Source organism: Apaloderma vittatum, unplaced genomic scaffold, assembly GCF_000703405.1.
Source record: "Apaloderma vittatum isolate BGI_N311 unplaced genomic scaffold, ASM70340v1 scaffold20783, whole genome shotgun sequence".
Classification (NCBI taxonomy): Eukaryota; Metazoa; Chordata; class Aves; order Trogoniformes; family Trogonidae; genus Apaloderma; species Apaloderma vittatum.
In genome coordinates this window covers 20,331-38,686 of record NW_009710082.1, presented here as the reverse complement: position 1 = coordinate 38,686, position 18,356 = coordinate 20,331, and the positions used below count along the sequence as shown (strand labels likewise).

Sequence of the window (18,356 nt, the reverse complement as noted above, 5' to 3'; positions counted from 1 at the left end):
GACCAATGAAGGAGACAAATTATAAGGAAAATTATGCTGATGTTTTAGTTCCCAGAAGTCAGCAGCAAAACACCTATGGAGACCAGTGGAGGAAAAGAAATGTCGTCTGTGCTGTATGTTCATGGCCTTGCGGCTGACCTGTTCTGTGATCATGGCATGCATCTTAAGGCCAGAGTTTTCAAAGCAACCTAATGCTTAAATAGAGATGAACATCTGTCTTGTTGCTAAAACTTTCTAACCGATCTGGTGCTAAATTACTCAATTTTGTTCTAAGGCTTTGAAACCAGTTGATACGTAACCTTTGAACTTGCTCTCCTGCTATGAGTGAGCTCTCCAACAGCCTGTTCAGGTTGTATTGGCAGGGGGTAGATGCTTTTCAGCAAGGCTCAGGCTTTTGAAGTTACATTTTTACAAAGTCTCTCATCCAGTTTCTTTCATATTCCAGCTTGTTTTTTCTTTCTCAACCATTGTCTTTTCAATAGAGAGCTGCTCATGAGATTCGAGAAATTCGGCAGTTTCACTTCACTGGCTGGCCAGACCACGGTGTCCCGTACCATGCGACAGGCCTGCTGGGGTTTGTACGGCAGGTCAAATCCAAGAGCCCACCAAACGCTGGCCCTCTGGTTGTTCACTGCAGGTAGGTAGAATAGAAACCCCTCTGCTGTGTTGTCCACTAAACTCAGGACCTCTTTTTGCATCTCCTGTAATGTGTGATCCTCACACGTGTTGCTGAAGCCACGGGAGTTCTACCCTCAATAACTTAATGCCTAAAATACAAACACAAATGGAAAAAATTAGTTTGAAATCCTGCACACTCCAGAATGCAAGGGTCAATGTCAGTAATCATCCCACTGATCAAGTACCCTTGCACTTTGCATTTTCCAGTACACTAATGAACATTAATTGTGCTCTTCTTTTACTTCAGTGCTGGTGCTGGCAGAACTGGATGCTTCATTGTTATTGACATCATGCTAGATATGGCAGAAAGAGAAGGTGTTGTAGACATATACAATTGCGTGAGAGAGCTTCGTTCTCGGAGAGTTAACATGGTGCAGACCGAGGTATTGTTAATCTACTAGAATACTGCCTTATGATTTTCAAGAGAAAATATTCTTCTAGCCCATAAAACTAGAGCCCCTTGGTGACTGGCACCATCCAGAAAATAGTTCGTTCAATCATATGCAGAAAATAATCCACACGCAAACCTGAGGAACCACTGCCCAAGGAAGTGCACAGTTATGCTGCACTTAGGGTTCACAATGTTTTTTTTAAAAAAAGGAAGATCATGAGTGTTTCTTCTGAGGGGAGAATTCATTCTGAGCACATCTTGTTGAGACTCACATGATACCACCTACAGAAGCGTGCAGAGGAATGAGGAAACCAGTTGTATTATGGAATCTTACTGCATTTCTTGTGCACTTTGTACTTGTAATTAGTTTGAGTCAATCCTTCTGTATTAATTTCTAAATGAATGGGATAAAGCTTTATGAACTGCTATTGTTCTTCTGGTCTTGCTTCAGTGCTGGTAAAGCCAGAGAGAATTAGTGACAACCGTATTTATTGCTATTTTATATTTACCAGAATACTAATAGCATATGGTCTCTATGTCAGTAATTGTTTTACTTGCTTTACCAGGAACAGTATGTATTCATCCATGATGCTATTCTGGAAGCCTGTCTTTGTGGGGACACATCTATTCCAGCTTCTCAAGTTAGGTCTGTTTACTATGAAATGAATAAACTGGATCCTCAAACTAATTCCAGCCAGATCAAAGAGGAATTTAGGGTAAGTTGTGGCTAGGATTACCTACAAGCCGTACAGTTCAGCTATACTGAAGACTTCTGCTAAAGTGCTTGTTTGTAACTGTGTGAATTTTGGACCAGGCCTGGGCAGCAACGACTGCAAAAAAGGGAAGATAAGATGATATAATTGCTGTTGAGTGGTGCAAAATCATAAAAGAATTCAATGGGGTACTAGTAAAATCTTTTTACTCAAAGGAACTATTTTGATTCCTTCCACTGTCCTTTCTCCAGAAAGCAGATTATCCTGCAGCTGTCTTTGAGGTTATTTTTCAGATCTGTATGCTTCCAGGATTTTTTGCTTCTAAACCCTGCTGACTGTGATGTGTTTTCATTTCTCTGCATATTGATTTCCACTGAAACTGAATCCTAAGCTGATCTATTCTTAAATATTTGGGGATGCTTTCACTGCTGTGTTAATTTTTCTGTTGTATTGTTTACTCTTTTTGAAAGACTTTAAATATGGTGACTCCGACACTGCGTGTAGAAGACTGCAGCATAGCACTTTTACCACGAAATCATGAAAAGAATCGCTGTATGGATGTTCTGCCTCCAGACAGATGCCTGCCTTTCCTCATAACGATAGATGGGGAGAGCAGTAACTACATTAATGCTGCACTGATGGATGTAAGTCTCCACTACATCATTAATAATAAAAAGGGAATAAGAAGCCCTCTAACCTGAGCAATGCCAGAAAGTGGAGTCAGCATAAGACTGAAATTCTTCTAGATTCTTTTCCAAAAACATGTCACAAAATCTTTAAACTCCGGAGTACATTTAGGATCCCACATATGTTATGTCACAGACAAGGTTCCAAAGCCGTGCTCAGAGAACAGTTCAGGGGGTTTTGAGAAATTAAATGTGTCTGGATTTCTCCCTAGTGCTTGAATTTGTAACCATCTGGTCTAGGAAAAAAAAAAAAGTTACCTATTAAGACACTAAGGCAGTTAAATAGGATAATAAGGTTTACAGCAATATTTCAGTTCCCTTTGTTTCTAATTTAAACAGTAATTAACAAAAAAAAATATTGTCTGTCAGCACAAGATAGTACACAAGCCATTACTCCAGTCTCTCTGCTTATTTCTGTTTGAATCAATGGTTCCTCTTCATGTATGCCTGGATTATTGTTTTCTAACGCATCTATGGTAATTCTAATCCTGCTAATAGTATATCAGTAAAAAGACACTTAAACCACCTTTATAGTCTGTAGATATTTATGGCCTATCTTTGACAATTTAGAGCCATGGCAATTATGGTTGTCAGACACAAAAACAAGATGAGAGCAGAGGTTAGTGAAGAATGAACATATTGTAAATGGTCTTTCTGAAAAGTGAAGCTAGAGTAATAACAGTTTATAGCAGGTTTTGCATTTCTTTCCTTCTAAGTTCTCAAAGCATTTTCCTAAAATAAGCCTAGGGTTCAAAACTCCTATGGAAAGGTAGGTGTTTTATCCTTATGTTTATCTATGTGGAGAAACTGAGAACAAAAGTTTAAGGGACTTCTCTAGGTTCTTAGAGTAGGTCAACTACATTTCAGACTAGAACAGAGCTTCCTTGACCTGCAGTTTACAACCTTGCCATGACGTTGTCTTCTTTCCTGGAGAGTTCAGTACTGTTTTGTTCTGTAAATTAAGTACTGCTCAGAAGGAGCAATGCCTCAATATTTGCTTTGAAAATTCTTCCCTTCTGCACTGTTGAAACGCTGAGCTGAATCCAGAAGTATGTCTGGGCAAAAGGCTCTGAGGGAGGAAGCGATTTGTGTTGCTTTCCACCTGAAGCGCCCTGGCCAGGCTCGCTGCACTGACAGACAAGAGCAGACATTTGTCCCTCTTTCTAAACACTTAGTCCCCAGGAGACAAGATGACACGTTTCACCCTCTGTGCTTGCATCAATTGACACACAGCCAGATCACCTCATGTAAGCCTTTAGAGCTCACTTCAAGCAAAAGGGGCAAGAAGCATAATTATTAATAATAATGTCATTATTCAGTATCAGAATGAGTTTGAGAATAGTTTCCCCTAAAAAACATTGCTGGGGCTTCTAAGTGGGGGACTAATGGAGAGCACTTCAAGCATCTCCCATCTGCCTGCAACTTCCAGAAAGACAGGACCAGTGGGATAGAAGGCAACTGACTGGTGTACCAGCGGCACCAATACCTGCTGGTTGCAGTTTGCTTAAACCAGGATGAACTGAAGGCTTGCACATCTTCATCCGTACCCCAAAACACATTGGATTCATTTTCTGTGATCTCTTCAGTGACTGTCTCCAAATGACAGAGGCAAATAGCTGATCAGATTGTATCTTTGTTGTGATACAAATACTTTGGTTCAAGGCTTCCCTGCTCTCCCTACTGAAGGCAACTGGCAGCCCCTCCCGACAATTGCCCTGGTATGGCCGTGCTGGCCGTTAACACTCCGGAGAGCATAAGTGGAAATGCTAGTATGATATCCACAATGGAACAGTTCCGCCAAACAGATCAATCAGCAGCACATTCTGGTACTAAAAAAAATACAAAGAGCACTGAAATTTATCCCCTGGGTATCCTTGCTGCTCTCAGATAGACCAGAATTTCAACAATATTTCTGAAAAATAACTAGATATTTTCTTTCAAAGCCATCATTCAAATTAACAGCTAACTGTAGACAGCTGAGATTAATCTGCCCATTAGGAGCTCAAAACAAAACTGTTAGAATTTTGCAGGAGTTGCATTGGAAGCAAAATCCTCAAATGATTTTACTCGATGCCTGTGGCATAAAATACATTTCAGAAATATAACATCTGCAGAAGTTTTATTCTGCCCAAATACAGTTTATTAACTTTGAAGCATGCAAGATCTCAGGAAAGAGCTGAAAACAATGTATTAATTATATAGAAAACAGAAGTAATGCTTTCAGTCCCAAAGTTTTGGGGCTATGACTGGCATTCTGCTAAATGGATTTTTATCTCTTTCCATTCTTCTCACCATCTCATGATTTCCTTGTAGAGCTACAAGCAACCATCAGCTTTTATAGTTACGCAGCATCCCTTGCCAAATACTGTCAAAGATTTCTGGAGATTGGTCCTAGATTATCACTGCACTTCAATAGTTATGCTGAACGACGTGGATCCAGCACAAGTAAGTCCAGAAGATTGTTCCTTTTAAAAGAGGAGGGCTTAGTGCCTCAGCATTTCAGAACAGCTCTAGGACGTAATTAGTTTTATAAAACAACATTAAATACTAACACACTAAAAATTTGATTTGTAGGTTGCAAATACACATGAGGAAAGAGGAATAAATCAGACCATCAGCAGCTTCTTCACCAAAAATGACAGTTTTAGAATTCTGACTCAAGTCTAAAACACGCTAATAATCTCCAAAATTGTAACAGAAGCCAACAGCTATTCGTTAGCCTGCCTGAAACAGGTCAATGACCTTGGTCTGCCTACCTGGGAATAGGTGTCCCCAGTGTGAAAATCCATGCTATGTTTGGCACAAAATTACATTGTTAGCAAGGAGATAGGAACTAAACAAGATTGGAGACTAAGCATCCTTCAGAATAGAAAACAGGGCGACGAGACGTATAGGGGATTGTAATTACCTTACAAAAGAGCTGTGCATGCTGTACATGTTCTTTAGAAAATTGGAAAACTGTACCTACTGGTTTGGCAATTTAATCACTAGCATTAATCACGAAGTGTCCTAGAGCCTGGCTCGTAACTGTGCAATTCCAAGTTCTTACACAGGTATTATTTCCTTGGTTCCAACAAATCGAACCAGCTGTCTGCTGGAATAACATGGTAGCAATCTGAATTCTTGATATGTAAATATTTGCTAATTATTGCTTAAGAGCAATTGTTATTTTTTGTAGCAGACTGCATGTCATTTTAATTCCTGATACTATCAAGAATTTTTTTAGCTTTGTTGAGTATTTCACACGCTTAGAAAAATGTTTCCTCTTATTATTCCTCTTATATTATTTCCTCTTATATGAAGAATTTGGTTTTAAAACATACTAATTTTCTGGTTTATCTTTCAAAGGAATGTGTAGAAGTTCCACGCACTATTTTAAAGACTGAATTTCTGATTCCAAGCCCTTAACTGTCTGCAGGGAGAAAAATAGAAATGAAAGACAAAACTTATTCATAAGTCTAAGATTATTTTCTGAGTGAATAAGGAAAGACGCGGGAGAGTCAGGCTGTTGGGGACTACTGAACAGAGTTTTTTAATTTGTGGACTGTGTTTTGAATTTACAATAGTGCATGGCTATTTCAAGCATTTATTAGCCTTACAGGCTTTTAAAAGCTATTGGGATATGCAGTTAATGCACCTGCCTCTGCAGTATGTTAAACACTTTCCCTCTAATGTGAGTACCAATCTTTTCATTAGGAATAAATCTCAAAACCCTCAGAGCAAACAGAATTGGAGAGAGTGCACAGCTTATTAAAAACACACATTACATTCAGATTTATTAATAATTACTGTTATCGTTATTATTTATGTATATATGAGTGTTTACAATTCTGTTTAGATATTACAATTTATGTGGATTGTTATGCTCTCTTGGGAAATGAAATTCAACCCTTCTCAGTGACTTTGACTGAAAGATTTGAGTTGCTGCTATCACATGCATGCAAAATGCACAGACCTAAATGCTTTTGGTTTCTTTAGAACTTGAAAATCTTGGCTTTCTAAAACAGCTCCAGCAAACAGCTCTGCTTATTATCATTTAAGCATTTTTCAAAGACCTATTAGAACAACATTCCCATGTACATGAAAGATATGTACTAAATTGTGCACATATTAAATGATTTGAGCACTGCCATGTGCATTAGTTTTGTGCGTTGTATTTTGCTGTCCTGTACACTAGCATATTTCATAATAAAAAATTGTGTAAGATTTAGACAATATTTGGAAAGTAATTTGCTCAGCAGACCAAATCATGTGGGAGATTTAAAGTAAATGAAAATGCATTTTCCTACTCAAAATTTCTGGTTTTAACTTGTATAAGTGAACTCCTGCAAATCAAACCCTGTTCTCTTTTTAATTGATGTAGTAAATGATTATGTTTTCCTAAAATGTAGTCATCTCTAAATGGCTTTGTTGAGGACTAAGTATTATAAGAAATGCAAAACAACATCTGGAGTAAATGTGATTTGTCAACTCAGCTCTGGATCACCAACAGCAGTGCAGCAGAATGAAGACCGCAGCTGTTTCACTGAATGAAATAAAGTTCCAAATATGATATGAATGCTTCTGCAAGCAAACAGAATTTCATGAGTTCATACTTAATTTTGGTGAATGCTTGCACAAGCTACGTGCTTGAACTGCTCTAAATATCTCGGGAAAAAAAGAAATCATTAGGGTTTTCATGGAAAAAAATGGGCAAGCAGAGTCTAGCTTCAAAAGCCTCCTTGCAAAGTGTTGATTTAATCATTGAGGAATTAGCACAGATGATAATTGGTTCCTGGATTAAGCCATCATGATATTATTAGACCCTAAAACTGTGCAAGATAATGGTAATATTGCTTTGTGATCTTTAGATACCTATAAGTAATGTTTTCTGAGCACTAAAGAAAGCATAATTACTATTTTCAGGTGGCATTCATAACATGGAATTGAGCAGTTGAAAATCTAGAGCAATGCTGATATTAGCTGACATCATCAGTCACAGGTGGAACAGATGTGAAAGCTGAGCTGGGAGGTTTGAGAATTTGATGCACCCTTCCCAGTATAAAGCACACGTTTTGATGTAGCCTGAATTATTACGAACTTGTCAGGACAGTTGGAGATACCAGGCCTTTGGTCTTTAGGCTTCACACTGTCTCTGAGATATGCTAATATTTTGACAGCATCTCCCTGTCCTGTCACAGTGGATTGCAGAACTGACGCTGAGTGTCAGGAATGTGTTACTGCAAATACCAGAGAATGGCGAGTACAGCAGCAAGCAGCAGCGTGTTCAGTTCAGTGAGGAGGCATTTGTTTAAACTTGCACCGCACAAGTAAAAGAGTACTCAAAACCGATGGAAGAAGGTACACCATGTATCTTAGAAAGATACTGTGTGGGAATTTCAGTAGTAAATGTAGCACAATTAAAAATCTACAGGAGTATATTGAGGCAGCATGAAATTCCAACTGAATAACTCTGTTATTTGTGTTTGTGTTCTTCCTTAGCTGTGTCCTCAGTACTGGCCAGAAAATGGAGTACACCGACACGGCCCCATTCAGGTGGAGTTTGTATCAGCTGATTTAGAAGAAGACATAATCAGCCGGATATTCCGAATTTATAATGCAGCCAGAGTAAGGATGTTACTTGCAAAACCATTCTGTCTTGGTAGATAAGTTGACTTTGCTCAAATCCCAAAAAATGGAAGTTAATCTCGCATAAAACCAGTCTCATTTTTCAGCTTATTTCTTTGAAAGCAATTGTGCAATAGTGAGTCACACCATAATCAATAAGAAAAAAAGCCTTCTATATGTAATTAAAGTAAAAAATATTTGAATGCGTATCTCAAGTGTGTTAAATGCAAATGAAATAAATGCAGCATTCAGATCATATGGTAGCCAAGAAATGTGCAAATCAGCGCTGTTTTCAACAGTTTGAAATTAGTCATCTTGCATTTTTGTATCCTGTGTCATGCAAAGAAAGCTGTGCACCAGCACCAGACATGTTTTTCATTATCAGTCCCAAGCTTTTAGTGAAGATCCTGTCCCACTAATCACACTTCATAATACACGTAGGCACTTCAGAGGGACAAGTACATTCTCACATCTGGCTTTTATGCTCCCATAAACTTGACAGAACACTAAACGAGGCATGTCTTTCAAGCTGAGTGGGAAAAATATTCCCCCACAGACCAGGCATCTCTTCCCATCCAGATGGAAGGATCCTTGGAATGTACTGGTATGGATCTCTGAAGAACCGGAGCTGGGAAGAAGCAGCACTCCCTGTCGGGAAAAGTTGGGAACTGCCCTGAGATCTGGTAGCTCTCAGGACAGTGAAAGGCTCCCAAAAATACCCCAAACCGTGCTAATATCCAAACAGGGAGGCAGATTGTAAGCTTCAAGATACTTAATACTAAAAAGGCTTTGTATTTACAGTAAAAGTGGCAACATAAAAACCCAATCTCCAGCAGCGTTAGTGGGAGCTCTAGCAGGCGCTGGGTCTGGCTGATGCGTTTTGAGAAGAGAGGCGGTCCTGGCTGAAAGAAACTGGCCAGGGAATCAGTAGATTCTAAATTTTGACATAAAGCGGACAAAACCCACTGAAGAACATACCTAATGTTTGCATCCACTTTGGTTTATTTCCTCATCTTGTTAATCTTTCTCTATTACCTCTTACTCTGGAGAAAAAAATTGTAATGCGACGTTCCTGTGTTGCTCATTTTAAAAGTGGCACTAAAATGCCCTTGCTTTGCACAGAAGTGAAAGTGGCAAATCCTAGACTACAAAAACAGTTTTCATGTGTGTACTTATTATGCCCTTTTCAAAGGACTATAATTTTCTGCCACTAACACTTGTTCTATGCTCCTTTTTTATTTTAAATCACCATAAAGCAACTGTTCAGTAACATTTCACCAGAGGGGTTCTGACTGCTGCAGTAGCACACAGTAAAATAAAATGTGGTTAGATTTTTTTATGAGCCGGAAACATCTGAGGGTTTTGTTTGGTTTTTTTAAGTGTTTCCTGCTTCCAAATATCTTGAGAGGTTTTGACCTTTTTTGTAAGAAAAAGCAGAAGCACTCAAACATTTTTCCAAATGCTGAAGCGTATAAAAAAGGTATATAACTGAAGTTGTGTTGCAGCTCCCTTTGTGCTACCAAGTTTCTGTTATTAAATTAATTAATTACTTGCTTGATCCTGCAGCTGTACCATTCCTCTTTTCTAGTCTGTTCATATAGCACTCTGTTTAAAACCTCTTGTTGTAGTAACTCTGTTGGAAATGAAAAGCTGTAACTCCTCAAGGGCAGTTGAAATTACATGAGTAGATTGTCAGCTGTGATCTACTTGAACAGCTTCCCATATCTAAATTCCGTACCCCCAAAAAATGCTCTTATTTCTCCTGCTTGTTGTCCGAATGTCTGCAGCCCCAAGATGGCTACCGGATGGTGCAGCAGTTCCAGTTCCTGGGATGGCCCATGTACAGAGACACTCCAGTTTCTAAACGCTCCTTCTTGAAGCTGATCCGCCAAGTGGAGAAGTGGCAGGAAGAGTATAACGGGGGAGAGGGACGCACAGTTGTGCATTGCTTGTGAGTACTGGAAACAGAAGAGAGAAAGTAAGAGAATGCTGTTGCAGAATTTGTGCCAGCTTTTAAAAGATTTGTGAAGAGGCATCTTTCTAATCTGGAAGCGGATAAATAATACAACTGTTTATTTAAAAGCTTTGTATACAATAAGAATTGTATATTTTTTTAATGTAGATCCATGACTTTCCCTCTCTGTCCCTTGGTAGACCCCTGTGAGAAGATGATGGGTACCAGTTAACTCTGTTTTATATAGAAATGTCCAGTGACTTTTGCAAATGGAGAAGGTGCATATTTGTTCACAATATATAAAAATCTTATCTTCAGAACAATGTAACTTTTATTTCTACAGATAAGGACTGTAGAAATAATTAGTATCAGAGGGGTGATTCCTCTTCCAGACATAAAACGCAGAAATAAAAGTGCTGTGACAGACCAATTACAATGATCCTGTAATTGCTTTATCTTTCTCTAAAAATAGTATATATTTTTGTCCTCCTGTGGACTTTGTGCTCCACTGGTGCAGACTCTCATCCACTCGGCCACCATCCTTCTTGTGATATGGCTTAATACTTGTACGTGCTGTTTGCCCTCAGCAGTAGCTGATCTTTTGAGACCAAGTCTTTAGTGCTTGAAGTTGTATCCCTCTTCCTCTAAACTCCTGTCTAAAGATGCTGCCATGATGGAGAAGGGACAGGCTAAGAGGAAGAGCACACGCTATCACACTTCCAACTGTTGGACCCTGTGTTAGAATGGAGGAAGATCTAAGAGTCTATTAATAATTCCCACTATCACTGACCTTGAACAAGTCATTGCTCTTCAGTTTCCCCATCTGTAGAATGGGGATAATAATACTTTCATCAAAGGAGCATTGTGCAGTGTGATTAATTAATGTTTTGAGATCTTTAGCTGAAAAGACCCTTTTGAAGTGCAAATTACTGTTATCTCTGAGGTGGCTGATGATATTAAATAGTTGTACAACATCACACATGCGTCACTTCCAGGCGGTAAAGAAAGAAAAAGCTCTAATATAATCTTTTTAAATGACTTTATTTTAATTAAAATTCTCAAAGAGTCTCACAATATCAGGCAATGTTTTGGCAGCAGAGAGCATTCTTTTCATACTGCCTGGATGTGACAGATGTGCGATGTTGTATCTTCCTTTGAAAATCAACCATTTATGAAGCTGGTTTGAAAGACCTGCTACCCAACTAGTCTGCACTCCGGTAATTATTAAGGTTTATTATTTTCGGTGAAGCGCAGCCTAAAGATTCTGATTAGAATAGCCGTAGAAATAATAGGGCTTCCAGAAGGAAAGAGATTCTCTTAAAGATTAAAAATAACTAGGGATGAAGTATTATTAAACGCTGTATTTGATCATGCATATGAAGATTTGTGCCTGGCTTCTTTGTTAGCAAGTCACTTCGGGTTCTCATCCTCTGATGCCGTGGGTGGAGGGGGAATAGCTGAACTTTTAGAAGCAGTCGCTGCCAGGCAGCCGGCCCCTCTGCCTGTGGCCGGGGGGTGAGCGCCGGTGCCAGGCTGAGAGCTGAGCCACCAGACGGGCTCCTGCAAATGAGACTTTTAGCGCTTTTGCTGTTCCGTCTGAAATGCCTTTGGGTCCCAGAGGAAAGCACAGGGATTTGGCCTAAAATAACCGAGATCCACTTTCTCTGTAACATTTCCAGGCCTGATGCTCGCTGCAGCGCAAAGGGGTGTTGTACTAAATCTTCAAGTACCTTGTCCTTATTTTAGCATCCTCGCTGTGGTGGAAGTGTTCACGGAAGGGTGGTGCAAAGCTCAGTTCCCTCCAGGCTTTCAGCCTGCTGAATTCTGAATCATAGCTTTGAGATCTTTCAGCCCATTAATTCCAATTAAAAGTCGTTTTCTGCCTAGAGTTCCGCAGCCTTTGGGGGCAGGAATGTTCTGCAGTTTCTCGCTACTGGAACTCGTGCCTCCTGTACCCATCCCTGGTGCTGTCCAAACTTGTAACACAGAGTCAATTGTAACTGAGCCATTTTATCATTTTTATTGTAGGAATGGAGGTGGCCGCAGTGGGACGTTTTGTGCAATCAGTATTGTTTGTGAAATGCTTCGACATCAGAGGGCTGTTGACGTATTCCATGCTGTGAAGACACTGAGGAATAATAAGCCTAACATGGTGGACCTTCTGGTATGAGCTTTTTAACTGCACCACTAAATAGAAAATGTTCTTTTTTCTCAGAAGACTCAGTAAGATTTCCAGGATTTGCAGTGGGAGTTGTTCACAAAGCAAGCAAGTCATTTTCAAAGGGGATAATGAAGTCACTTCACTTATAAGAGTATTTTTACACTGCTTTCTTCCCAAGGAGACGTTGTCTCTGTTCATTTGAATTTTTCAAGAGTTTTAAACTTTCAGCCGAACATCCTTATTAATTTTCTTTTCTAGCAGGCTGAGCCAAGTGGAGAGCAGCCCTTGCATGGCAGAAATAATAGTTATGTAAAATGAAATGCCACATTTTCAAATTATATATTTTATAAATAGCTTAATCGCCTAATATTTATCAAAGCCATGAATTTGAGTTTGACATCCAGAATATTGCATTTAATTATGGTTGCTCTATCTCATAGAAAGATTAAAGAAGTTCAGAAACAAGCGGCCATGTGCAATTATTTTCCTAGAGTGTGTTTTATAAGCTTGCTTTTTTTTTAAATGGAGAATTGCTGAAGTGCCAGCTGCTATGCCACAAGAGCTGCAGAACAGCTTAAACCAGCAGGTTCTTATGCTCCAGTGTGTAGTTCTGTACTTGGAGGTGGGTGTAGCGTGACGCCCCGTTCTGAAGCCTGGGCTGTAAGTGACACTTTTTCAACATCCTGATGTAGAGGTGGCTGCTTAAGGGGGCAGCTGTATTCAGTTTAGCATATAGGCAGGAGGCAGCAGCATCTGGGTCGCTTCAGAGATGCTAAAGTAATTTGAGCTAGTTTTGCAAGCTCTGGTTAAACAAGTTTGGGTCATGTTTCAATGCCTTTTCTACAGAGTGCCCAGGATGAGGCAGGAGGCATCTCACAGAGCTGGTCCAGCCTCTTGTGATTTTAGGAGACATCCCTGTCTCACAGATCTGGGTGTGAGACACACTGCAGAATGTGCAGAAAGCAGGAATTTCCATTGGGAGGCTCTCAGGCCACATGGGAGATGGACAAGGTCATCCAGTTCCCCAGCACATGCATCTCTGTGCCTCTTCCATTCCGCAGAACATCATCTCCCACCACATCCTCCATTGCAGTCCTCTCCTCTACCCTGCGTGTGAAATCCCAGATCTTCCTCTAGGCCCTGCTCTTTCCAGACTCTTGGAAAAAAGCCAGATATTGCCAGCTGTGCAGAGCAAGAAAGGAGTTTACAAGCAGCACCACAAGGCCATAAGCCAGCAATGCAGAACTATGAATCTTGTATCAGTGAGAACATATCAAGCTTTCGCAGTGGTGGGAGGGAGCAGCTTAGTTGGCTCCTCTTTCTCTAGTTTATATTCTCAGGAGGAGAATCATCATGCTGAGAACCATACATTTTTATTTCCTAGATATTAAGAAAAACGCCCTACTTCTTCATTCAGATGGTATAGTTTGGATAGAGACTTGGCAGGCCTGCTGTTCTCCGTTCTCCCAGAGTTTAAGTCCACAGAATTCACTGATCTTTTATTCATTTATTTTATAGAAATAAAAAGAAAATTACCAATGTGAAGATATGTAGTTGGAGAAAATGCTCTCTATAAATTCCCACTTGTGACAGTTCTCCAGGTATAGAATTTTTAGGCAGCTGTCTCCATTTTTCAGCAGAGATATTTTTTTTAATCAAAAACTAAAGGTATTATTTCAGAATATAAAAATAGCTTTTAGTAAATTGAGGATGGTATTGAGAATTTCTGGATGGCGTTGAGAGGCCTTGTAAGGCCTTTTCATTAGGAGATTTCAAAGCACTTGTGAAGGAGGTCAGTATTGTTTTCTTTATTTTACAGACAGAACAATGAAGGCAAGGGACAATCAGGGTTTTTCCTATTATTACAAAATTCACTGACAAAGCAGAGTTAGAACCATATCTCTTCAGTCTTGGTCTGCTACTTTCTAGGAACAAATATTTGAGTTAGCAAGGTTTCAATATGCATGTAGATTGTGCATGGTAAAAGGGAATTGGGGCACTTCAGTTCTTTTCCTGATCTTGCTACTGACTTTATCCTTTACGACCTTTCTTATCTTATGTGCCTTTTCCTCAGTTTCCATATCCGAAAAAATGAGGACAATAATATTCATCTGCCTTTGTGAAATTCTATGGTAAAAGATTAAATGCCAGAATTATAACAGTATTTCACAAAAATAGTTTCAAAACTCTTTTATCAATACCTGTTATGCACTTTCTGACTAGATGAAGGGCATTTTTTCCGATCCATACTTAGCAATTCATCTTTTAATTTCATTGAAATCTTTGGTTTTCCTGCAAGTGTTAAAATCGAATGCCACATCATAGAAACATAGAATGTTTGGGATTGGATCTATATAGTACGGAAATCTATTAAATTCTTCAGCCATCATGCAGAGGTAATACATGGTATTAAAAAATGTTCATTACAGAATGGCCAAAGCATTTTGTGATAAATATTATTGGACCTACCAATAGGTGTGCTAGGAAAAAATGAGTACTCCTCTCTGAATCTAGCTAACGTAAAGAGACTCTTAATATCCACCATCGAGTGAATAATAAAAATGTACAAAGAACACACATGAGTGAACACAGTGGGAAATAATATATGTCTGCTCTTTAAGGCAGGTATTCAGTTTACTATAAATGACAGTTATTCCGCTGGATCGGTAAATCAGCATAAAATGAGGATGGAAAAGTGGAAATGGATGAGTGGCTGATCTCTTGTTTTGATCTGTTATGTAGTTAGAGAATAATTTTCATTTATTTAGGAACATATGCAATAAAAGCAGAAAAGGAATAATTTACATAACACTTTCCTTCCCTTCTTTTTTATTCTTTCGTCATTCTGAAGAAGATACAAGCAGTGTACGGAACCCCGCAATATCTTAAAGCCTTGCACACAACTCATTTATAGTTTAAGTGATATATGCACACAAGAATTGTTTTCTTTGAAGTGACAGCTCTCAACAAAAGAACTTAGAAATGGTCTGTGCTTGTTAATGGCTTTTCGATTGTTAACGTGATGTTAAGGTGGACTCTCTTCTCAGATAAAACGTGACCCAAAATCACAAATGCAGGCCAAAATAGTTAATCCTGTAAAATATTTGCTGCAAGGAAAAGGAGAATGTGTGTACAATGAAGTGTAATTGTAATCTTCCTACTTGTGATGTTGGGAAGGTGAAGGCTGAGTCCTGTCAGGCAGTTAAGTCTGCTGTTGTTCCTGTACGAGACCACATGCTTAGTTACCTTTTACTAATTGATTGAAGTGCATAAAAGGGATTTCAGTGGCAGAAATAGTTGTAAAACTGGCAGATATTTCCAAACTGAATTTTTAGAAGCCAGAGCCCTTGGATTAAGGGAACCCACACCCACTATTTCTTTCAGCTTTTTTGTTCCATTTCAGTGTTTATAGTATTGATAAATATTGCGAGTAGCAAGAATGAAAACAGAGGGTGGAGACATGTGTGCACACAAAACTCTGAAGTCATCAGGGACTGCATCATTTAAAGTTGCAGAGCAGGTGAGGGTCAGGCAACAGCTGAAGCCGTGAAGGGGGCGAAGTCAGGACCCTTTGTCCCTGAGGGGTGCAGCCAGGGTTTGTGTGCCAGGGGAAGCGGATTTCCCCAGCAGCTGCAAATAAAAGCAGCAGGCTTGTGTTTGAAGCGCAGCGTTGGCTCCTGGCACCTCGCAGACGCATCACCATTAATTGCTTAATGTTAATTTGAACGACTCCAGTTAACGTAGCTCAAGCCTGATCTCGGAGGCCTGTTGCACTGGGAGAGGATAGCATTTCGGGCTGGGTTTGGGCTGCACGTAGAGAAGGAACAGCGAACAGCTCTCGCCCTGAGATGTAGCAAGTGTATGAATGGCACTGAAATCAAAGTTACATGCTGTGAATTAATAGACACTGGCTCTATTTTAAGATAAACATTTCCAGGGAGGAATTCAAATAACTCCCAATTCTGGTAAAGTGCTACATGAGCATCTTGACAGAGGACAGAAGGGTTGCAAGTCAATTCGCTTACGTGTAGTCAGTTTTTCTCATACAAGTGCATTAGAGCAGCTAAATACACATCTGGTATGAGCAGTACCATAAGTTACTGTGTGTAGTGTCTATTGTCTGGTTAATATAAAGATTTTCTTGTCTGAATATAAATTGGATTTGCAAACTGGTTCCCATTGACAACAGCTGATTGTAAATAATTTCAACAGAAGAGAAATACTGATTCCCTTAAGTTCTTTCGATAACTGAATTTGTGGTACTCTTTCGATTTTTCAGGATCAATACAAATTCTGCTATGAAGTAGCTTTGGAATACTTGAATTCTGGCTGATTGCATAAACAGCACAAAGTTCCTCCTTTCAGCACCACAAACAAAGCAAGTCACTTCATGATATCTGTGTAAGCGAGATGAAGACTTCTCAGTGTTATGCTTCTACTGCTTTGTATAATTGGCTCTTTGTAAGAGCCCGATAAGATGTTTATAAAACTGCTTGCACTGCCCGTTTTCCACTATAATGCCGCTGCTTGACACCCATATGAACATACACCAAACCACGTGGCAGTTGTTGAACACTGTATTCATATGTAGCCATCGATGTGGTGAAGCAGCATAGTCCTCTGGTAAATAAAAGAGAGCACAACTATATTCTTATGAAGGAATTTGTACTTTTCTGTTATATTTCGTTGCCTGTGATTCTCAATTTTTGTCACAGCCTAGTGTACATTTCTGTTCTGTGGAGAATGCTGTCTGGCATTTTGATAATATATGATTTTAGTTATATTTGTATTCTAACACGTGCATAATAAATGAGTCCTATGTAGCTTATCTGAACTAATGGAAAGACATACCAAATCATGTTAACTTTGTTGAGTTGTAATTTCTATCCACTTTGTACCATTTCAGAGACAGAATCTTGACAGAAGTAAAGTTAGAAAAGGTAAAATACAGGATACTCAGATTAATATATCCAAAGCTTTTTCATTTGTTTATATTGTAAATACTTTTTTGATTTCATCAAATTATTTATTCATTAAAATGAATTTTTTTGTGAAGCACAGTGAGTGACAATCATTTTTTTTAAGCCCTGGAAATGCTTACTGTATGATAGTGTAAACATTTGTTTACCTTGTATGGATTCACAGCTCAATAAATAATTACATACATGATAAAATCTTGTTTAATGTCTCTTGGCATCTGAGTGCCTTCGACTAAGCTTCTTTCCAGATTAATTCTTGTAAATACCAAGCTACCTCCAGAGCATGTTTATTGTGTGATCCAGTGTTGATCCAGCCAATTGCAAGACGTGCCATGCCAGTATATAAAAACAAGAGGTGAACTGTATGCTCAGAGATGCACAGGCTCAAATGCAGAACCTGAAAATTGCCCTGCTTTATGAGGAAGAGGTGATGTTGGGCTCATAGCGCCCAGCAACGCTCTGGAGCCCTGAGCAAACCCCAACATTTGTGCGGTGCCTGTTGCTACAAAAGGAGTGATGGTGCTTTTGTTCTTGGGAAGAATGACTGCTGTGAGGGGGAAGTAATTCCTCCTGTTAAAGGTACCAATGCAAGAGCAACTGTGGGGGTTAAAAAGCGTGTAAAACTGCTGTTTACCAGTACTGCTGGTAGACAGGTTTACACCATTAAAGCTCTTGCCCATCCTGAGAAGGGCTGTACTGCACTTCTGTGGTGCTTCCTCTTTCTCCCAAGCACTCACCAGCATCTGGGCAGGCTGAGACTTGCCTCATGTTTTGGGATGCAGGAAGCAACAAAGCAGGAAGAAATGAGAACAAGCCCACAGCGGCTTGCTGCACCATGCACTGGAACTGCAGAACCTTCCCTCGCACGTAAGTGTCAAAGAGACTTTGCAAACTGAGGACTTCCAAAGCTGTGTGGGTAAGCCAATGCAAGGAAGTGGCAGACTGCACAATATTCCAGCTCTTTAAAAAGATGGTTTTAATGTCCTAGCCATCTGGAACGGGGGTAGCCTCTATATAAATGTATCAGTCACAATGTTTAGAGAACCTCTAAATCCGAGAGATCCAGCTTGGACACAACGACTCACAGCTTGTCAACTGCCTATTCAAAAACACTGCAAACTTCAGATCTGAAGCCACGGGGACAGTCTTCCTCTGCATCCAGAAAGCCTCTGTTTTAAAATTGTTTT

At 39.5% G+C, this 18,356-nt stretch overlaps 1 protein-coding gene across 1 annotated transcript in view; it reads left to right on the top strand.

Annotated features, from left to right (window-relative positions):
* LOC104272243 (receptor-type tyrosine-protein phosphatase mu) overlaps positions 1-17,364 on the top strand; it is a 36,181-nt gene extending 18,817 nt beyond the window's left edge. Inside the window, exons 4-12 of the mRNA XM_009867185.1 lie at positions 483-637; positions 926-1,061; positions 1,636-1,785; positions 2,253-2,426; positions 4,782-4,913; positions 7,950-8,075; positions 9,863-10,026; positions 12,058-12,193; positions 16,470-17,364. Of these exons, the coding sequence (XP_009865487.1) occupies positions 483-637; positions 926-1,061; positions 1,636-1,785; positions 2,253-2,426; positions 4,782-4,913; positions 7,950-8,075; positions 9,863-10,026; positions 12,058-12,193; positions 16,470-16,523 (1,227 nt within the window). The 3' untranslated portion in view covers positions 16,524-17,364. The remainder of the gene's footprint in view (positions 1-482; positions 638-925; positions 1,062-1,635; positions 1,786-2,252; positions 2,427-4,781; positions 4,914-7,949; positions 8,076-9,862; positions 10,027-12,057; positions 12,194-16,469) is intronic.
* The last annotated feature ends 992 nt before the right edge of the window (positions 17,365-18,356 follow it).